This window comes from Urocampus carinirostris, chromosome 11 (assembly GCF_059441175.1).
Source record: "Urocampus carinirostris isolate Australia breed hairy pipefish chromosome 11, RoL_Ucar_1.0, whole genome shotgun sequence".
Lineage (NCBI taxonomy): Eukaryota > Metazoa > Chordata > Actinopteri > Syngnathiformes > Syngnathidae > Urocampus > Urocampus carinirostris.
Window position 1 is genome coordinate 26,453,312 of NC_142359.1, and position 27,343 is coordinate 26,480,654.

General features: G+C 41.5%; 1 protein-coding gene across 1 annotated transcript; it reads right to left on the bottom strand.

Annotated features, from left to right (window-relative positions):
* Window positions 1-3,640: 3,640 nt before the first annotated feature.
* On the bottom strand, window positions 3,641-23,319 carry tkfc (triokinase/FMN cyclase). The gene is made up of 17 exons (XM_088347862.1): window positions 23,238-23,319; window positions 14,793-14,982; window positions 14,618-14,722; window positions 13,569-13,756; window positions 13,408-13,486; window positions 13,249-13,338; window positions 10,384-10,418; window positions 10,240-10,324; window positions 9,084-9,173; window positions 8,895-9,011; window positions 7,737-7,856; window positions 7,438-7,575; window positions 6,778-6,884; window positions 6,599-6,705; window positions 5,919-5,952; window positions 3,963-4,055; window positions 3,641-3,872 (listed from the first exon to the last, which is right to left on the bottom strand). Exons 1-17 carry the CDS (start codon window positions 23,241-23,243, stop codon window positions 3,711-3,713), a joined length of 1,746 nt encoding a protein of 581 aa, XP_088203988.1. The 5' UTR covers window positions 23,244-23,319; the 3' UTR covers window positions 3,641-3,710.
* Window positions 23,320-27,343: the final 4,024 nt, after the last annotated feature.

Sequence of the window (27,343 nt, forward strand, 5' to 3'; positions counted from 1 at the left end):
ATGATTGTGTTTTTTGCCCCTGCCGCCACGCCCACTCGAGTGTCGTTTTCCCGGCTCAATGTGGCCGGACTGGTTGAGTTGGGAGAACCGGGCACCTTATTGTGGTCAAAACACTTTCTGTCCGTTGCGAAATATTTCTTGGTCAACAACAGGCCTATGGTGCAAAATGTTTTGTTGTCCTTTGGTCAACTTTTCATGTGAATTGTATTTTTCTTTAAAGAACATTGCTTTGTTTTCACAATAAGATATAAAACTGAAAATCTTGCATGAAATGTTGACTGCATCGATTTAGTCAACACCAGATTTGTCAATCTTATGGCCCACAGGTCAAAAAAACTGAAAACATGTCTTGCGACTAATTTAGTTCTTTCTCTTTTTGTTGTTTCTAAATGAAACTTTGAAAAGGTATATACTATTGCATAGACCTGTGAAAACATATACCTAGGGAGTTGTATGGGGTTTTATAATTGCTGCTGCTAAGGGTTATTTCACCTATTTTCATTGCACTATTTATACCACGTACTATTCTTTTTTGTTTAATTATCATCATTATAACTTAGGCCAGTTTTCTAAGCACTATGTTGTAATTATTTGTTTGCCTTTTTTTTCTGATCGTCTTATCTTTATTATGTCTTTATTACACGTTTTACCCGGAAAAGCCATGTCTAATCTTGTTGCGTACAATGTTTCACAACATTAATATTAATGACAATAGAAACAATTCTATTAAAATCAAGCTTATTTGTATAGCCCTAAGTCTCAAAGGGCTGTACAGACTACAGACTATTATTACACCATCTCATGATTTAAGACCTATTCATAAGCTATCCAATATAAGTGTGTTTTAAGCTTAGATTTAAACAGTTCCACTGAGGTTGCAGATCATATTTCAGAGGGCAGACCATTCCACAGCACCGGGATATTTAGTAGTATATTCCAGCACTAGTATATTTAGTAGTTAACATTTGTGTGAGCGGCTGTATTGAAAACTGTGATTTAAAATTTCATATGCTGTTTAAAATATCATAGTGTGCCATTAGCTAGTTAACTATGCTAAAAACTAGCATTTGCTTCTATGTTGAAAACAGCTATTAACCTGTTTATATGCTGTCAACGAGCTCCGTCTCATACGTTGAAAACTTGCATCTAAAATGCTGGTATGCAGTTATTAAATTGAATTGTCATTGATCTATACTATTCTATTCTCGTCTATTCTATTCTAGTGTGGCCAACCAAATTATTTTATGCAGCCTGTGAGACAATGCTGAGAAGCACAAGAGAATCAAGGACTTGCAGTTTTAAATATTTCCAATGGATGTAGCCAAAGCCAGAAACCACTTGAAAAGCACACAATGTATCTGTATTTGCTGACTACCCTTTATTAAGCAGAGAACATAGAAGAAACCCATTCCATGTTATTTCACATAAAATAAAAGTAAAAAATGTCCTCTTTAAGGCAATACGAAAAATCATGGTTCACAGTTTATGTCCTTTGCTATTGTAAAATAACTAAGGCTCAAAAGCTCTTTGTCCAGTACAGGATGTTTTAAAAAATATATTATAATTTTGTTATTATTTTCAATTAGTTATGTATAATAAATAACTGTCTGGATTATAAAATGAAACGGTTCCTTCTAAAGAACAAAATTTAAAAAAAAAATAACACATGGGTAATTTTGCAGAAGTTCAAAGAGGCTTTAGCTTCTTCTTTAATGGATATGAAATCTAACAGCTCTATGTTCTTGTGAACGTTTTAAAAATAAAAGGAAAAACACTTTAAAATCATTTAATGAATCATTTAAACTACTGATTGCGTTATTTTTTGTCACTCTCAAGTCCGCATGGGTTACCCCGAGTTAAATAAACTGAATTCAATATTTGTCTTTCTTTTTTTTTTAATCTTACATCCCTAAATCAGAATTTAGTTGCGAGGCTCCCAAAAGGCCCCCACCCCTCTAGCCAAGGCACACTTTTTGCCATTAATTTACTAATCCAGTGTTCTGAAATTCCTTCCTACCAATGCTAATAGCGATTTCCCCGGAAATGTGCAAGTTTTCCTATTACTTATCACATGTGCCTTTAAAAGCAATGAGCACTCACGACTTTCGTTTTTTTTAGTCTTACTTGACACTTTCACAGCTTTAAAATACTGTTTTCTGATGTAGATTCAAGGCCCGGTGTGTCCTTCTGTGGTAGCTTTTTAGCAAAGTGTTTGTTGACTATGGTAATCATGCATGCCTATCTTGTCATGATTACCTATGTGATGCACCTGTGCCCGCTCCTTTGGCGCCAACTGCCTCGGACTCTGATTGGCTCTCTGTCCCGATTTAAACCCACTCCTATCTGTCCCCTTTTGGTCAGTCTGTCTGCAAACTTCTGTGTATACAAGGCAAGCCTTTTTCAACCCTGACTCCCACCTGTTTGTTGCTCCCGTCTGTTCCCCGGCTTCGACCCATTTTTTGATCCTGGCCACGTCTACTCTCGTCTCCTGGCTTTCGACTCGTTTCCGACCCCGACCACGTTTTTGCTCTCCTGTCCTGGTTACTGACCCGTTGTTCCGTTCCCGACACCACCATTGCTCTCCACGGAAGTCCCACTTCTGCGTTCAGGGCGACCTGCTTCCCGCGCCCAGCGATCACCGGATCGTGGGTGCAACCCTTTCTTTTTTTTCCCAATAAAACTGAGGGAAACGTAACGCAAGTGGGTTTTGTCTCCGTTCTGGTCTTAACAAATCTTCGTTTTGTATCATAAAGGTTCTGTTTATTATTAGTTTCAGTGTTGCTGGTTTTAGTTGATTAGCAAGAAAACAATATTGCTGTCGGATCAGCCTACGGTAGGATGTCCCGAAAGGTTTTTTTTTTTTTTACCATGTGGCCCCTGAGCGAAATAGATAGATACTTTATTCATCCCCGTAGGGAAATTCACACTTCCAGCAGTCTACCCCGTTGTTTATTAACAGATTAACATGATGCCCTCGGGGTGCTTGTTGTAGTTTAGCGGAGTGGATGACGTCACACGCTAGTCCAAAAGTTCGACATCCCTGCGGCAGATGGAAATCTTTTCTTTGTGTCCAGGGATACACCACCTCGTGTTAGCAAGTCCGCCTCCTCTCCGATTCCCCCAGGCTTTCGTGTCTCTGTTTCGCGGCGCTGAAGCCGGACAGGTCCGGGTGGCTACAAGTTAGCATCCGGAATGCTAAACGTGAGCCACGTTTCCGCAAAACACAGCAACTGCGCTCCCTGTGCGCTTTGATGTTTTCCACCAGCACTCGTTGGTCTTATTTGGTAGTGAGTTCGCATTTACCATGAGTACGGATGGTACCGAAGACTTATAACGCCACTAGCCGCTTAGCTAGCTCTGGCTCTTCTTCCAAGATAGGCCCCTTCATCACGCCGGCACGAGAATTCTCCAGGGCAAGGAGTTGATTCCTTGAATAAACGCTTTTTTGTGCGCTAAAACCCATGTCCATAGGATAGAAGTAATCCATAGTGTAGTTGTCAAAACGGGAAGAAAAATACCGAAGATAGAAGCAGACAATAAAACAAAAAAATCACAAAAAGTGAGAGATAACAGGGGAGCTGCTGGAAAGGCAGCAGCTCGATGGCGGCGCCGCTTTGATGATAAAAATGAGTTTGACAGCCCTGGTCTACACTTTATTTTGATGAAATGTGAATTATTTAACAGTGAAGTACTGCAGTAGCAGTGCGTTTCTACCACGAACACTTCTCGAGAACTTCTACCACGGCGCTGAAAATGGCGGCGACGGCCTTGGCCCCAGGGTCAGGCAGAGTGAGTCGCTCAGATGCAATGTAGCTGGCTCGGCCCGCCTTGGCTGCCAGTTTGCGTGTCGATTCGGCACCGGCAGCTGCTCCCTGGACAGCGGCGCAGTCAGTTAAGTTGCTTGCGCAATCACCAACAAAAACAAAAAAAAAAGAAAACTGGTTGAGAATGTTTTGCTGCACCTGGGCGGCTGCCATCAGCACGGCCATTTCTCCACCAGGGGGCGTGCTTTTGAGTTTCATCAGCTCGTCTACGGCGGGGCATAGAGCGTCTAACTGTGGGGGGGCAAAGGACAGAAAGCAAGCAGCTTAGACAAGTTTCTCAATCTTTTTGAACCAAGAAGGTGAAAGTGTTTCCAAATGAATACCTGGCACCAGTTTCATGTTTTATTTTTGAACTTATCATATTGCCTGAAATGACATTACAGTAATCTCACACTGTATCACAGTTTACTTTTCATGGTTTTGTTACTTTGCGGATTGTCATCGTGCAATGTGTTATGCATTCAGATTGGCTAAAATGTCACCCCGCTTCTTCTAACGTCACGGTCTAAGTTGTACACACTGAAAACAGCTTGGCAGACCTACATTACATACACATACCTGTAAATCGTTTTCAATTTAGAGTTTCTCTCAAGCCATTATCTCAACAGGAATGTCTAACATGAGGCCCCTAGGTTGGATTCTGCATTTTAAATAATTTAATCCAGCCCACCATAAATCTCCGAGTATGTAAAAAAAAAGCTAGTCTCTTGGTAATTTCTATCAAAAGTTATGATTTTTCCTATATAAATACAAATCGAATGCTCTCTTGGCCACAAGAGGACAGTGTTTTATAGCGTGGTGAAATGGTTTAGGTGTAAAACTTAATTCACTCAACTGTTAAAATGAACCAGTTAACACATTTAATGCCAAACATGATTATTTCCCCCAAAATTGTTTGGGAACAAATGTGTTGTGTTTAGATAGGTCCCTTGTTTTCCGTGATTATGATATGCAGGGGGTAGGTTACTAATGTAGGCTGAATGATAAAGCGTGATACTGAAAAATGAAGCTAAAGATTTGGAGTTGACATTCTTTTACTGATCCGGTCTACCTCAAAGCAAAACTTTTGGATCCAGGACCAGAGCCAAACTGAGTTTGTCATCCCTGTGCTGAAAGAAGGTAAAAGCATCTTTACACCACATTTTAGTTTTCCAATAACAACCACAAGATGACAACAAAATATCACCTGGGGAAAAAAGTGGATAATGTCCTGAAATAATTTCTAATTTTTGGAATCATTAGTGTGATACAGCAGCAAGATTATTTTTCAAACTATACTTTGACAGTACAGAAGTTATTTGTACGCCAAAAAGTATAGTATTTTCATTTGTTGCACAAATACTTAAACCTGTAAATTGAGTTTGTTCTTTGGTTTCAATGTATAAAGGTATTTCGATAACTAAATCAATCAAGGTTTCTACTTTGCATATTTTGACTATCCCTTTTTGGAACACAACCCCCTTCAAAAACTGGGGATTACTATAGAATGTTTATCCTATTATTGTGGTCACCGTGGCTCTGGAAATAATACGGTTAATTCATTTTTGATAATAATCTAAATGTCGTTTTGAATTTTAACATATTTTTAAGCCGTTTAAGCTTTTTTTTTTCTTTTACGAAAAACAACAAAAAAAATACATGGAAAGAAAAAAATAATATGTTATGGAAACAAAACTTTGTATGTTCCAACTTTTTTTCAGTTTACTTTGTAAAATAAGAAAAAAAAATAACATTAAATGCAAGATGTTGACTTAATTTGATTACTTAAAATATTTTGCAGTGCAATCTTAAACAGCTTGATCAGACAAATTAAGTGATTTTGATCTCAGTGCTACATAATGAGCAGATAATTAATATATAAAAAATCAAAGAAAACAGTAATCTACTGCCCCCTACTGATCTTGAAAAATGTTACAGTGATCACTGGAAGAAAAGATACTAAACGGTGGCATGCTTTTTAGAAAAGATAAAATTGGGCAATTTCTATCGGAAAACAAGACGTCTTCAGGCACACTGCTTTAAAAACACTAGCTTAGACAACTGTATGAAAAAGTGTCACTTTGAAGAGGAATATATAAAATACTAATCACTGACCATAGTTCTGTCTCCCAAATCAGCACCTCCGTACCTGTTGTAAGAAAAATAGATTTATTTAAGAGTCAACATATCACTTATTAGATTTTGGAAAAATCGAGAAAATATTTGTTAACGTATCTAATAATACGTTTGGAAATGTTTCTGAGGGAAATCTCTAATCATACCGGTGTTGAAAAAAAAAGAGAATTGAGTGATATGTAGCTTACATTTTCAGTTGCAGCAAGTTCTTCCCATTACAATTTACTACTGGGAAACGCTACCTTAATTTTTCGCATGTCCCATTATAACCATCCTTAATTCATACGTAACCTTTGCACATACTCATTTCATAATGCCGGGTTTAGGTGTAGCATGCACCTGTCCTCTTGGGAGCGACCTATAGGGGGCGATGAAGCTTCATAGAACAATGCTTTACAAACTAATGCCAGCTGCAGCTGAGGGGGAAAATGCAATAGCAAAGCGAAGCCACACGAGAGCAGTGTCATGGTCATTTTTAAGCAGACTTATTGTGAAACATGGCAACAATGTCAAGCCTTTACAAGCAGCTCTCCCAGAATTCAAGAACTTTTCAATCTTTGAAAACACAACATTAAAATTCAAGTACTTTCAAGGATATCAAGCACCCGTATAAACCCTGTTAGGAGCATCTGCTTACAAAACGGAATTTACAAATCCACCTTTTCATGGCCTGCATCCCAGCATGCACCGCATTGGCCCATGCTGCAGCTTGACTCCGCCCCCCAGTCATTTGACCGCTTGCTGCAGTGAGGAACAAACTGTACAACTGTGAAACACAAAGTGTGTCACTGAGAGCAAAACACAATCATTCTTCTTCTCCTTAAAGCCGAACACCTACCGCACCTGAAGACCCGCCCATCTTTTCCTGCACCAAAGCGGCTAGGGCAGACAGCAGTTGTCCAGGGCAACCAGGCACCACGTGACTCTGGAGCCACACCTGAATGGCTAAATGAGCATTTTGTTTTTGTCGATGTAGCATAGCTGTTAAGACTGAACTAGTATCCTTGGTCCCCAAAAGTGATAAGTTGCAGGTCCACAAAATGATTTCCATCCATCCATCCTTTTTCTGCGTCACTTATCCTGAGTAGGATCGTGGGGGTGCTGGAGCCCATCCCAGCGAACTTGGGGCAGCGGGAAGAGGATACCCTGAACTAGTTGCCAGTCAGTCGCAGGGCACACAGAGACAAACAACTCACTCGCTCATTCACACCTAGGGAAAATTTGGACCGGCCGATTAACCTGACATCCATGTTTTTGGAATGTGGGAGGAAACCGGAGGAAGCCCACAAAGGCATGGGGAGAACATGCAAACTCCACACGGGGGAGGCTGCGGGATCTGGATGAACCCTTGTCCTCCGTACCGTGGGGCCGTGCGCTAACCACCTAGACGCCCAAAATAATTTCTAATTAACTAAATCATAATTAAAATACACACCCTTAAATAAACGAAGACTCGTGTTATGCATTTATGCTTAAGACTTCTTTTCCTTGTGTTCACCTTTGGCTGCCTGCGCATGGGTATTCCCGCAATCGCCATCCCCAGATGCACGGTCCAAGGAGTTGAGCTCTTCCTGATGTTCTAACAGTGTGGAACACACTTTCTCCAACACCTCCCTCAACAAAGGACTTAGAAGACCTAGCAGGATAGGAATAAAGCAGGTAGGAATGATGTGCACCCAGAGAGTATGCCAAATTTAGTGCAAAAAGCTGGTCAAGTTGTAAACAAACAAAATGTAGTTCAGTTCGTGGCTTAAATGTTAAAGGCACTCCCAAATACGTGTCATCCTGAATGCGGACCTTCAGTCATCTTGTTGTCAGGCGCTTCTGAAGATACAGTGGTGGGGTCTATGAAGTAACTGCGATCACTTGTGAACCCGCTGCTTTGGTTTGGCCAGGCCGAAGCGCTTGTCTTGCTATCTAAATGAAAAGCGGAAGGAATAGTGATAGAAATTTTGTCTCTTTTTAGCAACCTAGCTTTTTCAGCTCTCTAATAGGAGATCTAAAACTGGTCTTCAGATGTTTTGGTTGCTTTGATCAATATATTACCGATAATAATTAAGCATTATCCACAAAAATAATCAGTAGTTTATTAAAAAGATGTATTATACTACTATATTATAATAGCCTTACATGGCTCAATCTCCAGTGAACTTTTACCTTATTAAAACTTTAAACTTTTTTTATACTAAGCAACCATAAAGTCACACCAAACAGAATCCCTGGAAAACACGAAAAACTAAAATGTAAATAAAAAATATTTACTTTTCAGATCAACAAAAAAATAAACTTTGGAATACAAGAATAGAGTCAAACATAAACATGGTATTTCAGAAAAAAAAGTAAAACAGAATATATTTTAGAAATGTTAACTCAGTGCTATCAATAAATTCCAACTCTTTACAATTCAACTTTTAACCAATTTAAACTGAAGCAACACAGAACCCCTGGAAAACCCACAAAAGTATATATCAAAATATGTGAAACAAAAAAGGGAAAAGTCATCAGACTCTGAATGTTAGCATTTAGAAAGTGCCCCAGTTTTGAGGGACTGAATAGTTCTCTTCTTTCAGCGATAGACAATGCACTTTCTTTTGGAGTCATCAGGATCAAATGTGTCCAAATTTAGATCATTTTCCTGCTTTGACTCATATCCTTTTTACACACTTTCTTTTTGCCCTCCAGATCGAACTCCAAGCTGCCAACCTTACCCCTCTCTGCTGAGCGTGCAAAGCAGCACAAACAGAGATGATGCCACGCAAATTGACCAATTAAGTGTGCCTTCAAGAAAAGGAAAGGAAAGCAAGAGAGGAAAAAAATGACTCAAAGGAAGACGTTTTTTTGTCATTTCCTTCAAAGAACCGTCTTATAGAGTTGTACGTTTGTGAACGACAGATCACCAAGAAGGAAAGCTGTTTAACAATCGTAATTGTTAAGAAAGTTGATTGTATATCTTACCAAATAGTCTCAGAATTTCCTGACTAGCCCTCATCAAGGTCAGAGATATGCCAGCCATCTCCAACGAGGTCATAAAGGACCCAGACATCACCCGAGCGACTATCATCCCACGATTTTCTACAGGTGTAGAAAAGAAAATTAGTGCTGCTAATTTTTTTATTGTTAGCACACTCCGAACAGTTTCATCACCTAGACAGAAGATGGCGGCACGGGTGACCACAGCCATCTCGAGACGTGACAGTGCCCCAAGGTTGTTCACGCAGACGACAAGCACATCACCTGTGTCGGAAAGTGTTGGTGCACCAGCTCAAACAAATCCCAAAATGGAAGCCGTTGACAAAGGGTCTCAAGCTTGTTTACTTGGGGGCCAATGGAACTAGGATCTGAGTGAAGTGAGCCGCATAGGGTTTTCAAAAAGGCATAAACTCACTGAAAGTTATATGCATGATAAAATTCCTTTAAAAATAATTTCAACAGCATTGACTATCTCCTTTCCCATCCCGGGAGCTCGTCGTTCCACATTTTATTTAAAAAAAAAAAAAAAAAAAAAAAATTGCATTAAGATTGCAAGAAAAACGATTCATTGAATTGGCTAATTTGTTGAAACTTACTGGTCTGCAATATGTGCAGGAAGTAGCAAGCTGATAAGTTTATTGCTTTTAACATTGAACACCTACAAAAGAAATTGCATAGGGTGCCAGTTTGTCATTTTGACTACAGATCTCACTGTTGTTCATCGTTTTGACTATTACTATCGGCCAATCATGTTGCTATTCTTGGAATTCTACAGCCTTTAGGGCGGATCTGCTTTTGTAATCTAGGATACTTAATAAAAGGAAAGGGCTCCGGGTATTGCTTTCAGAACAGGTTGGAATTTCTTATCTGACGTTTGGGTTCTCTCCTGTTCTCCTCCCAATTTTAAAATCCATTGATGTTTTCTCTCCTTCGTTTGAGTGTATGAAACTATAATCATGAAGAAGGGGTGTGTCATCTAAGGTGTCTTAAAAAGTTGAAAGTAGAATATTTTTTTCATTACGTGTTAACAATGGTCACCTGAGTTCAAAACCAGAAGGTGGCGTAAGTGAGAAAAAAGTTCTAAATTCCGTACAGCACCTTTAACACTAGCCAATAATTAAAGTTCAGAGAGACATCGATCTATAGCAATAGCGTGTGAATCCCTGCCCAACTACTTAGCATCCATATCAACCTTGCACAGGGAGCACTCACAATCTTTTATATTGTTAAGGGGCCAAACAATCATCTTAATGCCTCAAATGGCTCACAGGCCATGAGTTTGAGACCCCTCCCGTTGACTGTGAAGTCACAAGCAGGACAACCGGGCTACCTTTCCTCAGATGTAAGCAAGACTCATTTTCCGTGTTGGTCATGTGATCAATCATGGCTGACACCACATCATCAGCTGTTCCTACCTAGTGTACAAAAACACATAGTAACATCTACAAAGAACTTGGTTAATCTTGACGGTCACCTTGGTTCTTTTCACCCCTGGCTCCCCGTGGATCCCTGCACAAAAACAGAGGGTACATGTCCAAGGATATCAAATCAAATTTTGCTAAATTGGCAGCGCTAGATACCAATCTTATTTTGGGAAAAAAAAGCATGCCGTTGCTCAATTTTATTGCTCTATTTCAACCAAGTAACTGTAACATTCATACATATCAGTGGTTGGCAGCAAACTATTTCATCCTTCTCGTTTTATATTCTAATTATTTGCTCATGAGGTAGTGAAGTATATTTGATAACTGATTTTGTTTGATGAGGCGGTTTAAGATTTTACTGCAAAAGAATTATACAATACATCAAATAAAGTAAACATTTTGTACATAAGTTTGCTGATTTGAATTATTCTTACTTAAAAAAAAAGAACGTAGTAAAAAAAAAAAGAAATTACTGGGAGATAATTTTAGCTTATTTTAAAAGGGACACTGTAACAAAAGACCAAGAGAAGTCGCTGTATTGTGTAGTGCAACCAGAAACGAGTGCTACAAAGCTAAAGTAAGAATACAATCAATGAAGATTCAGAGTGATGAAACGGAACTGTATTTTTTCTCATTTTTTGCACAGCTTTTTAAAAGGTTTTTAGAGTTACCTTTAGCAGAAAGATGGCAGACAATCATGTCAGCTTCCTCTAAGTGAGCCTCATAGTTATGTAAAAAAACAGAAATACAAATTGCTCGACCTACCAGTATTCTAAAAAACGCAAATGTTTACAATAGTTCATTTATTTTTGCTTATTTTTTTTTTAATCAATATTCTTTAGTGAAGTTTTTAACCATTACGAGGCGCTAAACAATACAAAATGTCTCTATAAGTCTGCGTTTTTCTAATAGTGGGATGCGAAACTCTGTCAAGGGGAGCGGCGCGTGTGACCGTGGGATTTCTCTCTCTCTCTTTTTTTTTTTTTTTACTGTCCAGGAATAAAGTGAAACTGCGCCCCCACTACATTAAGGGGCAGTAGCGCTCTCATTGGGGGAGTGTTTGCTGTGGCTGTGGCAAAGTCTTGCAGACTCTCATGTTACACAATGAAAAAAGGTTGAACAGGGATTAAAAGACAGGCAGACAGAAACGGAAACAAAAAGAAAAACAAAAGCCTCCTTCTAAGAGCCAAGTTGACGAAATGTGACGAAGTGTGAGTACAAACAAGGAAAAGATTGGTGGAATTACTGTATTTTAAAATGTTGATAAGGGAAAGCCTGGAGCCGAATCAATTAAACTGTCACTTAAAGACATAACACCGAAATCACACTGATAGGCCAAATAAGTTTGTTTTTTTAACGTCCCGAACAAATGCATACATTTGGCACAGACGGAGGTGACGTGTCGAAAAGACCAATCGATCAAAGCATTGCAGAAATGATAAAATCACGTTTTCTCCTGAAGCACTGACACAAAGTTAAATGTATTGAAATGAAATGTTTATTGAAGGTATTGTTGGATACATTAATCAAAACATGACACAAAAAGAAAAACTAATGCTGAGAGTGAGCATGGCCAAATATGGTCACCTTACGCCCCCTCCCCTAAGGAAATTTGACAGATCTGTTTCTGCCAACCTTTGCTTAAAGGTTTGCACCGTATTTGCACTAATAACCCGGTCAGGCAAAAAATTCCAAATTTTTGGTATCCTGAAAGAAATAAAGTTTCCGTGCAAGTTGCTGGTAGTTCTAGGCACCCGTAACTTATATCTGTGACCATGTAAACCATCAACACGACAGAACTCAAAAAATTGATCAAAAGGCACATCGATCATTCCATGCAGTACTTTGAACACAAAAATTAAATCAAATCGAATTCTACGGAGCTCCAAAAAGTCCAAGTTCAGTCTTTGTAGTCTTTCCGGATATGACAAGCTGTGCATCCCAGGTATCCGCTTCGTATACCGTCGTTGAACTCCTTCCAGTAGGTTAATGTCCTTGAGTAAGTAAGGGTTCCACACAACGCTGTTATATTCTAACCCGGGTCTAACATAAACGCAAAACATTCGAACTAAGAATGCTGGAGTCTTGTTGTAAAAGTTTCTGTAAATGTTTGATGCTATGTTATTGGCTTTGTTGGTAATTTTGGCGATATGCGTGATAAACTTTAAGTTTGAAGTAAGAGTGACACCCAGATCCTTATGTTCAGTATGCTGTATCTTTCCCGTATTTACCGTGTGACATTTATTTATGTCCGTGCCTATGGTTGCAAACAATCATCCCGCCTCCCTATATCTGTAAACGAGCGAACGTTGTTGGCATCATATAATTGAGCAGGAGCTGAGAGTTGCTTTAATAAGCTGTGTATGTATTGCAAGAAAATGCTCATTGCAGGAATTAAAACAGACATTGTTTTTGATTAAAAATAATCTGCACTAACTACTTATATATTTTTGTTTTGCAGGGTAAAATGTTTCTAATATTGTGCTCTTGAATTAGTATTGGTGATCAGTTTGAATTATTATTGATTTTGTCCTATTTCATTTATCAGTAAAATATTGCTTGACATGGTCAGTCAAAAAATGATCATAGTTTGTATTCTATTCATTACACTATTGTTCTGATGCACTTGTGACTTGGGCCAAAAACATTTTCATGCCTATGCATAGGAAAATGCACATTTTATTTCTCTACTCTATGTCATTGCAGTTTTTCATAGCACTATTGTTCAGATGCACGTAGGCAGGTCTCCAAGCACTTTGTAAATATCTACCTACAAATTTTAATATTCTTTTTTTTTTTTATCTTATTTTTCCTTTTCTTTTTTAATGTTTTATCCTGGACTGTTAAACCCAATTTAGTTGTAAGCAATGTTCACTTTGTTTTTAGCGATGACAATAAAGACAAATGTAATTCACCTAGGCCAATCTCCATGTCTCCTGGTGGAAGCTCAAAACCTGACCGACAACCCGGAACGCTGCATGGAGAAAGACTGACTCCCAGTGTGCCTGGAACACAAAAGCGACACCGTGTCCTGTTTGCCGTCACAAAGACGGGAAACGGCGCATGGGGCTCACCTATACTCTTTAAAACCTCTGTTACCTCGGAAACAATATGGACCAAGGAGCAGCCTTCGTCTGCTAAGGCACCAGCTAGCTAAAGAGCGAGTGACATTGTGATCCTGAAACCGTGTGTGTGTATTTTTATCATCAGTCAATTTCAAAGCTTTTATTTTCACCTTGTGGATGAAGATGGTGCCGCACAAGCCTCTCTTGCCAGCCTTACCGGGGCAGGTGAATGCACAGTCATCTGCGACAATCACCATTTCAACATCCACGCCACGGTTGCGTGCCTGTTCTGCCGCAAGCCCAAAGTTGAGGCGGTCTCCCGTGTAATTCTTTACGATGAGAAGGACCCCGGACGCTCCTGTAGGACATTGTTTACAGCATCGTGCATTTACAAACATTACTTCATCTATTTAAAGTAATACCTCAAACCACGGCCATAATATGTTTGGATTGGTGTTACAACACCGGATTCTTCTAGCCCCTAAACATTTTTCCCACCTTAAGTAATGGCATTTATTTTCATATGTTCCCCCCACATTCCAAAATACCCATAACATAAATAAAATGTGTACATAAACAACCGTAAATACTTAAAATATAATACTTCATATGAAATACAGGAAATCAGTGCAAATAAGTGGTCATGACAAAGAGTGCATCCTATTATTAATAGTATCATGTAACATATTACTGTGGTAAGCGTCTGCAAATGCAGAGGCACACATTTCTCTCGCCTCACGCCACAGGGCGATAGTGAGACAAAGGATTCTGTTATGATGCACACCTTAACCCAAAACAATAGAATTAGTGTTATTTCCAGCAAGCTAACAGTGTGTAAAGTACTCCAGTCTTTTTTTCCGACATTGCATTGACTTTTTTCATAATGGAAGATTACCTATCCATTGATGCTTTTATTCAAAAGGAGCAGTGCATAGACTTAATTTACACGTTATGTTTAGACAATTAAACTGTTTTTCTATGCTACACTGTAGTCAATATATGTATTTCTTTTTCTGCCAATGAAATGATGAATAAGGTGCAGGTTAATTTATTTGTAAATCTGACTGTGCCTTAACGGACACTAACCTCACCGCATGTCACTGGTATCACTGTAGAATTAATCAAGGTGCTGAATGAAGTAATATGAGACTAAACATTGGAATTTTAGGATATAGATGTATGTTTTAGCTTGGGGAACGAAGACACCAGGTAAGCTCACCTGCTTCGTGCAAAGACAAAATAGCAGCCAAGATGCTGGCGGGAGGTGGAGACGCAAACACAGCCCCCGCTACCGCTGCTGACAACATACCAGCACCGACGTAACCTGGATGCAACGTTTAAAAAAAGCCCTCTAAGTGTTGCCAAGTTCTATCTTGGAGAGGTGTTGGTAGTACCAGCGTGCGCAGGTTCATGTCCTGATCCCCCTCCCGAAACCAGAGCCACTTTGCCCTTGATTTGAGCCAGGTCCGAGCGCAGCACAACCCGATGGCCCCGGAGCAGTGAGAGTCCGCTGGAGGCCCGGACCAGACCACAGAGAGCATCGTCCACGCAGTCATCTACAGAGTTGATCAGCTTTTTTTGAGGCTGTGTGGCAGAAATAGAAGAGACAGATTTGTTAGGGAAGTGGTCAGCAACCACCTGGCTGGTAAAGCACATTTTCAGCACAGTAAAACATTTCTGAGGACTGTGGTTGTAATTCCAGCCTTCTTCCTATTATTAAAAGGACAGTGAGAATGATTTTACCACTTAATGCTGCTGTAGTGTGTCGTGCAAACTAAATGTGAGTGCAAAAAGGGAAAAAAAACTAGATCGCTTTAATTCTTATTTATTTGGCCAAGCCTTTCTCTGGGTGATTTACTACCCGTAGCTGCAAGATGGTAGAGCATGATGGCAGCCCCCTATAAGTGAAGCTCATTTAAACAAAAAAAGTAAAAACACATTTCTAAAGCGATGAGTATTTAAAAATCCAAGTTTTAATGACAGTTCATATGTTTTTGCTTATATGTAAATCAATATATATATATATATATGTAACGGGTGTAATAATAACTTTTATTTTATTGAAATTCCTGCTAAAATATGTGTATAGTTTTTGGTAAATGTCCTGCAATGCTGAGTCCAACAGTGCCATCTGCTGGTATGGGGTGGGGTTTGGTTTTGGCTTCTAACATGTGACCAGGAGGCGGGGTTTTGTCAGTTTAACCAGAGTACTACAAAGGTAAGACATATCTTTTGGTGCTCCACAAAATAAGTTAATTTTAAACATTATAACCCCAGCTGACAAATCTCTCACCATGCATAGTAATGTGATTGATATTGTCAAGCTGTTTTGATTTATTTTCGTTTTGTTTCTGTTTTACTAAATATTAATTCCCCTTGTAGAGATCAAAGAGATCAAACCCAGCAGAAAAAGCTATTGTTGTGACTCATCCATTTGCAGTCCAGCGTGAATGTGGATCTTTGGTGGGACACGTACAACGCGGTTACATTGGTGCCGTGACCAGTGACTTCTATCAAGCTCTCCGAACCGAGGACTGTCCTACCTGCCACATCATTTCATAAAGCCATCAGCTCACAGTATTTAAAACTGCTATACAGTGACGTGTTACGCAGGCGATTTTGACTTATTTACATCTTTGAAACATGTTTACTCAGAGCACAAGTGACGTTTCTGAGGGTGTAGCTGATCAGATGACAAATATTATTCAGGAGATAGGACATAAATTGGCTGATAGCATATTCACAAATATACAGTCACGTAATATAGTAGCACCTAACGCTGCTGCCACACAAGATGAAGCAAACAGATTGAGTCAGGTGGTAACGCAGAGAAAGGTTAAGGAACCGCCGTCATTTATTGGGGATGGCTCAGACTCAATAACAATACATGAGTGGGAAGATCTAATGAGGACATTTATAAAAAGGAGTGATGTGAGACTTGAAGAGCAAGCAGAGGAAATCCTTATACATTTGAGAGGAAAAGCTAAAGATGTAGTTAGGTTTAGCATTAGAAACAGTAATATAGACGTCTATACCCGCCCTGACATGATTTATAGTCTTCTCAGGAAATACTTTAGCTGTACCAAGTACTCTGCTGTCCCTTTAGCTGACTTTTATTCAACTTTGCCCAAAGACCAGGAAGACCCCTATGACTACTGGCTGAGACTAAACAGAGCAGCTGACCTTGCCTCTGAGTGCTTGAGTGAGCAGGGCAAAACATTTGACAACCCTGAAATAGAGGTTACTCGCATGTTTATTCGGAACTGCCCATGCAAGGAACTGGCACTCACTTACAGATCAAAAACCATCGAAAAGTGGTCAGCATGTGAGGTACTAGAGGTGCTGAATGAATACCACGCTGAGAAGAGCTACAAAGCAGATTCCCTACAACAACCTGCGAATAGAGCGGAAATTGCCGTACACAAAGCTGAGGTGAACCATGGTCCAACCCTCGTGCACGAGCCACCTCAGACTTCGAGCCCACAGTATGTCTCTCTAACGGACGTTATTAGTATGTTGGAGAAAGTTCTGATACGTGTTACTTCGAACCAGTTTCAAGAGAGAGGGGGAGCTCCAACCAGGCGACCTGGAGCCAGAATAAATGGTTTCACTGCCAAGCCATGTATCATTTGCAAAGAAGTCGAACACAGTGCTCTCTCTCATTGCCGAGACAAAAACCTTTGCTTTCACTGCCATGCCCCAGGGCATTCTCGACGTGATTGTCCAGTGACGAAAGTTGTCCCGCTGCCTCAGGGAAACTAACTGATCTGCGCTTAGGGGAGAACAGTGCAGATCAACTGAGTATACCTCCCACCACTAATGTGAAGCCTGACATGCAAGACAATAAATCAATTTATGAGTTGTATAGCAACAAGATACCTCCATCGAAGAAGCTGATCTTTCAGGGGTTTCAGAGAATAGCGGAGACTGACGAACTGTTTTACACACCTGTACTTGTGCAAGAAGGCCCCACTTTCAGAGCGCTGTTGGACAGCGGGTCGATGGCTTGTACAGTAAGTGAGGACACGGCTAAGTCCCTCCTGCAACAATTCCCTGATATGATGAGTTACACGGCCGATGATTATGTCATTGTAGGCTGCGGTGGACACCAAGTTTCTCCCAGAGATATGTACGACATTCACGTCACAGTTTACGGGTGCCAAATGATAATACCAGTAATGGTTGTGCCAGGCCAGACCGAACAGATGATCCTTGGCAGCAATGCCATCAAATATATTTTGACTCAATTGAAAAGTACTGATGGCTACTGGAGATTAGTTTCCACTCCTGACAACGGTCTGTCCGATAACCACAGTCAATTCCTGTCAATGCTTTCTAACACAGAGAGATGGAGAGGTGACTGCATTCCAGACAAAGTAGGGACAGTAAAAATCAAGAGTTGCGTGACGCTGAATCCACGGACCGAGTACGTTATTTGGGGCAAGTTATCTGAGTTGGCCGGGACGTCTGTGGGCAGCACAGTGGTCGTTGAGCCAACCCAATCAAAGGCTGCGCCCAGACAAGTCCTTGTCGGACGAGTTGTTACTCCACTCTGGGGAGATGGATGGGTGCCTGTTAAAGTCTTTAATCCCACGGACAGAGTTGTGGTGCTGAGAAGAAACAGGAAAATTGCAGATGTGTCTCCTTGTATCGCAGCGGAAGACCTGCCCAATGCAGAGGAGGTCAAGTGCAACGTGCAGAGTGTACAGAGCAAAGAGGTCCGACCCAGGTCAGAAGAGGACATGATGCGTGCATTGGAAGCTCTGGGACTGCAAGACATTGACCTGAAGTCATGTGAGGTTTCGCTGCAGTGTAAAGACAAGCTCCTTCATATCATCGAACAATTCGAGTCAATCTTTTCTCGCCATAAGATGGACTGTGGAGAGGCCAAAGAGTTTGTACATCGTATCCACCTTGTTGATGATAAGCCGTTCCGTCTACCCTACAGACGTATACCACCAAGTCAGTATGAAAAACTGAGGACGACTCTGAACGAGATGGAAGAGAAAGGAATTATTCAGAAGTCGACTAGCGACTATGCATCTGCGCTTGTTCTCATATGGAAGCGGAATGGAGAACTAAGGGTATGTACTGATTTCAGAAGGCTTAATGCAAGAACCATAAAGGATGCCTACCCACTACCGCATCAAGCTGATGCTTTGGCCGCACTTGGGGGAAATGCCTTTTTCTCCACAATGGATCTGACGTCAGGCTACTACAATGTCCCCTTGCACCCTGACGACAAAAAGTACACGGCATTCTCCTCACCATTCGGCCTTCACGAGTACAACCGGCTCCCTCAGGGACTTTGCAACAGCCCAGCAACATTTATGAGGATGATGATGTCAATATTTGGTGATCAGAATTTCATGAGCCTATTATGTTACCTCGACGATCTGATGGTGTTTGCCCCCACAGAGGAAGTTGCACTCCAACGCCTGCAGATGGTGTTTACTCGCCTTAAGGAACACAACCTCAAGCTCGCACCCAAAAAGTGTTTTTTTCCTCAGACGGACTGTGAAATTTCTTGGGCATGTCATCAGTGAGGATGGAATTCGGACTGACCCCGAGAAAGTGAGAGCGATAAATGACGTACAAGTCACTGATCTAATGGAGTCGGATGGCAAGACGCCATGCCCTAGTAAAATCAGATCTTTTCTAGGCATGGTGATGTATTTCCAAAGCTTCATTGAAGCATGTTCTGCGAAGGCAAAACCTCTGTTCAGGCTCACATCTGAATCTGGTGACAAGCATAAGCGCAAGAGAGCCCGCAAGAAAGGTCAAGTGAAGCTGACGCCTGCAGATTGGTCCGATGCATGCCAGAACGCCTTTCAAACACTGAAGCACGACCTTGTGACAGGTGTCACTCTGGCCCACCCAGATTTTGATGCGCCGTTTATTCTGGCTGTCGACGCATCCTTTGATGGGATTGGAGCAGTCCTGTCACAGCTGCCACCTGGTGGAAAAGTAGCCAGACCAGTCGCCTTTGCAAGTAAGACGCTCTCTCGCTCCCAGCTCAACTACCCTGCACACAGGCTCGAATTTCTTGCCTTGAAATGGGCGGTATGTGATAAATTCAGCCATTGGTTGAAAGGAAGACACTTTACCACGTGGACCGACAATAACCCACTTACATACATTTTGACCAAACCAAGACTTGATGCGTGTGAACAGCGGTGGGTAGCGAAGCTAGCTGCATACAATTTTGACCTGAAGTACATTCCTGGACCAAAGAACATCGTAGCCGACGCTCTGAGCCGTGAGCCATTTGTACGGTCATGTGTGGGTCATCGCCTTGTTACCGAGCCCTATACTTCGCTCTTGGACCAAGTCAACAGGGTGAACAACAGTACTGTGCAAGAGGTGTTCAGAGTATCCAACAATTGTCACGCTGTTGTAGACGAGAGTGCTGGGACATCAGACGAGTCAGTAAAAAGGGCTAATCCATCAGGCTCCAATGGTTCTGTGACATCAGAAGAGGTTGCTGCTGTCTTCAGTGCTCAGTCCACTGGTGGCGTGGGTCAAGTGATGGGAACAGACGCCAACTTCAATCTTCTGCAGAAGGGAGATCAGTCAACGGCACTCCCACAGAGTCAGCTTGTTGGTTTACAAGAACAGGACAACACAATAAGCAGGACCATGTACTTTGTGCATAGACACAAGAGACCTACCAGGCGTGAGAGAGCTGTCGAGTCGCCTAGTGTGATGAAACTACTGAAGCATTGGAGCAGACTCACCATACAGAATGGCATGCTCTACAAAATAAGGAAAGATCCTCACATGGCCAAGAAAATCTTCCAGTTTGTGGTGCCTGATTCATTGAAACAGAAAGTCCTTCAAGGTTTACATGACTCAGCAGGTCACCAAGGCCAGAACCGTACTTTGTCTCTGGTGCGGCAACGATTCTTCTGGAATGGCATGGAACGTGATGTTGTGAATTATGTCAAATCCTGTCAGCGCTGTGTAGTAGGGAAAACACCGGAACCACACAACCGTGCACCACTCAAGAACATAGTCACCTCTGAGCCTATGGAGTTGGTCTGTATAGACTTTTGGACTGCTGAGCAAGAGAACAAGTCTGTAGATGTCCTGGTCGTAACTGATCATTTCTCCAAGATGGCGCACGCCTTCCCTTGCAGAAATCAAACCGCCAAACAAGTTGCTCGCCGTCTGTGGCAGGATTTCTTCCTTGTCTATGGTTTCCCACGGCGTATCCACTCTGATCAGGGAGCTAATTTTGAGAGCAAACTGATCAAAGAGCTTCTAGAGATGGCAGGGGTGCAGAAATCCCATACCACTCCGTACCACCCCATGGGAAATGGCATCGCAGAACGATTCAACCGAACATTGGGAGATATGATCAGAACCCTTCCCCCTCAGCCCAAAGCAAAGTGGCCACAAATGCTGCAGCAGCTCACATTCTGCTATAACTGCACAGAGCATGAGACAACAGGGTTTGCACCGTTTTACCTAGTGTTTGGTAGGATCCCTCGTCTCCCTGTCGATGTCATGTTTCAACATGCTAATACCAATGATGCTGTTGTCAGCTACTCTGACTTTGTACGCCATCTGAAGAAAGATCTACATGAAGCTGCTCAGATTGTACAGAGGAATACTCTCAGAGAACAGACTCGTCATGCCAAGCTGTACAACCGTAGGGCCAAAGGATCACCTCTCGTCGTGGGAGACCGGGTGTTGATCGCCAACAGAGGTGTCCCGGGGAAACGCAAAGTTGCAGACAAGTGGGAGTCAACCCCGTATGAAGTCATATCAGTCAAGCCTGATCTCAATGTCTACAGAGTCAAGGATTGTCTGACGGGCAAAGAGAAGGTAGTTCACAGGAATTTGCTGCTCTCTGTTAGCTTCTTGCCCTGTGAGGATGATCTGGCCAGCGAATCTGAACACTCAGAGTCTGACGCTGCTATGCATGGAAGTGATGTATGCCCTGATTTACCTGACGCGGTTGAAGACAGTGATGTCCGTACAGTAAACTGGGTGATACAGGCAGGTGAAGAGCAAGTTCATCCAGAAGTGAAGGATAACTCACTAGACAGCAGATCTGATGCCCAGTCCGACTCTCTCACAGATGATACATCCAGTCGAGGAAGTCAGCACATCCCCGAACAAGATGTTGACCATACTTCAAGTGACAGTACGGAAAGCCCATCACAGTGCTCTGAAAACATGATCCCTTTGGGTATGGGTCTCCCAGACGAGACCCCATTGAACACTGACCATCTGGACGCAGACTCCCCTGATACTGACTGTTTAGACTTGACTGCCCCAGACCTTCAAGCTCAGGTTATTTGTGCTCAACCTAACCGTTATGGTCTTAGGGTCCGCCAGTCCATCAGGCCTCCTAGTCGTCTTATTTGTCAGATGAATGACCATGTGGTAGGTGACAATCATCTGTCCGCAATATCTGCAAGTTCCTAGTTTAAGTTCAGTAGAGATGCACTTTCAGTTTGAGTAACAAAGCTTGAGTAAGAAACAAGAATTGTGCCTATGTGAGCACTTACAACTACAGGAACAATGTTTGATATTTCAGAGATGTAACAGGCATCTTTGAGTCTGTGCTTAGTTAGGAGTTTGCTCGCCTCCTTTCTTTTCACACTCCTTTTTGGGAGAGTTTTAGAACTGACATGCACTTCAGTTTGTTCCTTGTAATACTGTACCAGTTTTCGTGTCCTCTTTTTCATCAGTATTTGCCTTTTTGGCATGTGATTTTTTTTCTTTTTAGTGTAGCACTCCCATATTTAGCAGAATTTCAGGGGGGTGTATGTAACGGGTGTAATAATAACTTTTATTTTATTGAAATTCCTGCTAAAATATGTGTATAATTTTTGGTAAATGTCCTGCAATGCTGAGTCCAACAGTGCCATCTGCTGGTATGGGGTGGGGTTTGGTTTTGGCTTCTAACATGTGACCAGGAGGCGGGGTTTTGTCAGTTTAACCAGAGTACTACAAAGGTAAGACATATCTTTTGGTGCTCCACAAAATAAGTTAATTTTAAACATTATAACCCCAGCTGACAAATCTCTCACCATGCATAGTAATGTGATTGATATTGTCAAGCTGTTTTGATTTATTTTCGTTTTGTTTCTGTTTTACTAAATATTAATTCCCCTTGTAGAGATCAAAGAGATCAAACCCAGCAGAAAAAGCTATTGTTGTGACTCATCCATTTGCAGGTAAATTGTACCCATTTTTATACTCATTATTGTTTTTATTCCTATTTTTTCATATACATTAAAAAAGGATGATGTTGGTTAAAATTCAGAGTAAAGAAAAACATGTTGAATTCATTGTAAACGTTAAAAATCCACTATACGATCTCTTGTTAAAAGTATCTTGTTAAAATGCAAAGATTTATAAATGTATTGTGATATTCTAAAATGTATTTTCTGTAAAGTGAAAAGACAGCTCTTTGATATGCTTTGTTGTCAGTTTAACCAGAGTACTACAAAGAGATCAAACCCAGCAGAAAAAGCTATTGTTGTGACTCATCCATTTGCAGTCCAGCGTGAATGTGGATCTTTGGTGGGACACGTACAACGCGGTTACATATATATATTTTTTTTTCAAATCACAGGAAGGAGCTAAATAATACACACAGTCCCTTTGAAGCACCACTCGAAAATAATTATGTTAGCTAACTTAGCCCCATCAGTCAATATTGTGAAATGAACAGTAGAGACTTGGACTTTGAGCTGTTTAGGTAAAAGTACGAATTTTACTTCTCGGAGGCCTTAATTAACCATAAAATAATACAAAATACTGTGCACTTAAGTCAGACAAGGCTAAATGGTTCGACGTAAATATTTTCTAATCTTTCTTACCTCCATAACAAGTTGACAACTTTCGTGCGGCGGGCGCTTCACTTCCAAGTGTAACGTATGACGTCACATAACTAGGCGGATGTTGCCCCTTTAAAACAAAAGCATCCAAAACGTGAGGCTGGCCAAAGAAAGACCACTCCTGTCTTCCAGGACTGTCTCAGAAAACGATCTTATTGTGGTAAAGTTCTTTATTTTCTTTATTACAATTAAAAAAAACGAAAAAATAAAATAGAATAAATAAATCACTACGTGTACCACTTAGACCCACATGCATTCACTCTGGAAATGCTGGTCGACTAGTGATCCTAAGAGCCAAAAGGAGAACCGCAGGTTCAAGAGCATCCTCTAACTGGGCCATAGGGCTGTGGAATGCTCTGCCCCCAAAATTCAAACTGCAACCTCTGTAGAACTGTTTAAATCTAGGCTTAAAACACACTTCTATTCTAAAGCTTATGAATGACCTATATTTTCTGTTGACGATATCTGTGTATTAATCGTTATTGCAACATCCATTGCAGCCTGGTCATCCTGGAAGGGGGATTACCTCATGTGCGGTCCCTTCTCAAGGTTTTTTCATTTTCCTCATGTTGAGGTTTTTGAGTTTATCCTTACCCTCATGTAGGTTTTAGATCAGGGCATGGTGTAATAATAGTTTGTGGTTCGCAATAGTCTGTGGTCTGTGCAACCCTTTGAGACTCCTTGTGATTAAGGGCTATACAAATAATCATGACTTGAGGTGACTTGACACTACATATCAACTGAAGTGTTTCATTTTTTATTCCCGCTGATTATAGCAAAAATGTAAATATCCCATCTCAAAATATGTGAATATCACGAAAAGCCTGTCAATAGGCTGTAAGCCATCATTAGATACATCCTAATATCAAATGGCTTGCAATATTTCAGTTGATTTGAGAGGAATCCAAAAAGAATGATATTTTATATCTTTTTAAATTGCATTACAGAAAATAAAAACCTTTAACGCAATATTCCCATTTTCCACCAAAGTCTTGTAAGAAAGTGATTTTTGTCTCTAATCACGTCTTTTGATGCTTTTGTTGTGAAGGGGCGATATCCGGCTGGGTCTTTGACCTGTTGTGCTCCTGTGGGGTTAACAGCGCTGCAAAAAAATTAAGAATTTTATCTCGATATTCTCATTTTGTTAAACAGTCCTGTATGGTACTTTAAGCAACGATAGCGCAATGTTTTGGGTTGAATTAAACCGATTTTTTTTATGTTAACCACGGGTTAACATGTCCCTACCATTGGTGCCGTGACCCGTGACTTCATTCAAACTCTCCGAACCGAGGACTGTCCTACCTGCCACATCGTTTCATGAAGCCATCAGCTCACAGTATTTAAAATTGCTATACAGTGACGTGTTACTCAGGCTACTGATTTATTTTATATTTACTGATTTATTTTGTGATTTTGACTCATTTACATATTCGAAACATGTTTAATCAGAGCACGAGTGACATTTCTGAGGGTGTAGCTGATCAGATGAAAAATATTATTCAGGAGATAGGACATAAATTGGCTGATAGCATATTCTCAAATATTCAGTCACATAATATAGTAGCTCCTAACACTGCTGCCACACAAGATGTAGCAAACAGATTGAGTCAGGTGGTTACGCAGAGAAAGGTTAAGGAACCGCCGTCATTTATTGGGGATGGCTCAGACTCAATAACAATACATGAGTGGGAAGATCTAATGAGGACATTTATTAAAAGGAGTAATGTGAGACTTGAAGAGCAAGCAGAGGAAATCCTTATACATTTGAGAGGAAAAGCTAAAGATGTAGTTAGGTTTGGCATTAGAAACAGTAATATAGACGTCTATACCCGCCCTGACATGATTTATAGTCTTCTCAGGAAATACTTTAGCTGTACCAAGTACTCTGCTGTCCCTTTAGCTGACTTTTATTCAACTTTGCCCAAAGACCAGGAAGACCCCTATGACTACTGGCTGAGACTAAACAGAGCAGCTGACCTTGCCTCTGAGTGCTTGAGTGAGCAGGGCAAAACATTTGACAACCCTGAAATAGAGGTTACTCGCATGTTTATTAGGAACTGCCTATGCAAGGAACTGGCACTCACTTACAGATCAAAAACCATCGAAAAGTGGTCAGCATGTGAGGTACTAGAGGTGCTGAATGAATACCACGCTGAGAAGAGCTACAAAGCAAATTCCCTACAACAACCTGCGAATAGAGCGGAAATTGCAGTACACAAAGCTGAGGTGAACCATGGTCCAACCCTCGTGCACGAGCCACCTCAGACTTCGAGCTCACAGTATGTCTCTCTAACGGACGTTATTAGTATGTTGGAGAAAGTTCTGATACGTGTTACCTCGAACCAGTTTCAAGAGAGAGGGGGAGCTCCAACCAGGCGACCTGGAGCCAGAATCAATGGTTTCACTGCCAAGCCATGTATCATTTGCAAAGAGGTCGAACACAGTGCTCTCTCTCATTGCCGAGACAAAAACCTTTGCTTTCACTGCCATGCCCCAGGGCATTCTCGACGTGATTGTCCAGTGACGAAAGTTGTCCCGCTGCCTCAGGGAAACTAACTGATCTGCGCTTAGGGGAGAACAGTGCAGATCAACTGAGTATACCTCCCACCACTAATGTGAAGCCTGACATGCAAGATAATAAATCAATTTATGAGATGTATAGCAACAAGATACCTCCATCGAAGAAGCTGATCTTTCAGGGGTTTCAGAGAATAGCGGAGACTGACGAACTGTTTTACACACCTGTACTTGTGCAAGAAGGCCCCACTTTCAGAGCGCTGTTGGACAGTGGGTCGATGGCTTGTACAGTAAGTGAGGACACGGCTAAGTCCCTCCTGCAGCAATTCCCTGATATGATGAGTTACACGGCCGATGATTATGTCATTGTAGGCTGCGGTGGACACCAAGTTTCTCCCAGAGATATGTACGACATTCACGTCACAGTTTACGGGTGCCAAATGATAATACCAGTAATGGTGGTGCCAGGCCAGACAGAACAGATGATCCTTGGCAGCAATGCCATCAAATAGATTTTGACTCAATTGAAAAGTACTGATGGCTATTGGAGATTAGTTTCCACTCCTGACAACGGTCTGTCCGATAACCACAGTCAATTCCTGTCAATGCTTTCCAACACAGAGAGATGGAGAGGTGATTGCATTCCAGACAAGGTAGGGACAGTAAAAATCAAGAGTTGCGTGACGCTGAATCCACGGACCGAGTACGTTATTTGGGGCAAGTTACCTGAGTTGGCCGGGACGTCTGCGGGAAGTACAGTGGTTGTTGAGCCAACCCAATCAAAGGCTGGGCCCAGACAAGTCCTTGTCGGACGAGTTGTTACTCCACTCTGGGGAGATGGATGGGTGCCTGTTAAAGTCTTTAATCCCACGGACAGAGTTGTGGTGCTGAGGAGAAACAGGAAAATTGCAGATGTGTCTCCTTGTATCACAGCGGAAGACCTGCCCAATGCAGAGGAGGTCAAGTGCAACGTGCAGAGTGTACAGAGCAAAGAGGTCCGACCCAGGTCAGAAGAGGACATGATGCGTACATTGGAAGCTCTGGGACTGCAAGACATTGACCTGAAGTCATGTGAGGTTTCGCTGCAGTGTAAAGACAAGCTCCTTCATATCATCGAACAATTCGAGTCAATCTTTTCTCGCCATAAGATGGACTGTGGAGAGGCCAAAGAGTTTGTACATCGTATCCACCTTGTTGATGATAAGCCGTTCCGTCTACCCTACAGACGTATACCACCAAGTCAGTATGAAAAACTGAGGACAACTCTGAACGAGATGGAAGAGAAAGGAATTATTCAGAAGTCGACTAGCGACTATGCATCTGCGCTTGTTCTCATATGGAAGCGGAATGGAGAACTAAGGGTATGTACTGATTTCAGAAGGCTTAATGCAAGAACCATAAAGGATGCCTACCCACTACCGCATCAAGCTGATGCTTTGGCCGCACTTGGGGGAAATGCCTTTTTCTCCACAATGGATCTGACGTCAGGCTACTACAATGTCCCCTTGCACCCAGACGACAAAAAGTACACGGCATTCTCCTCACCATTCGGGCTTCACGAGTACAACCGG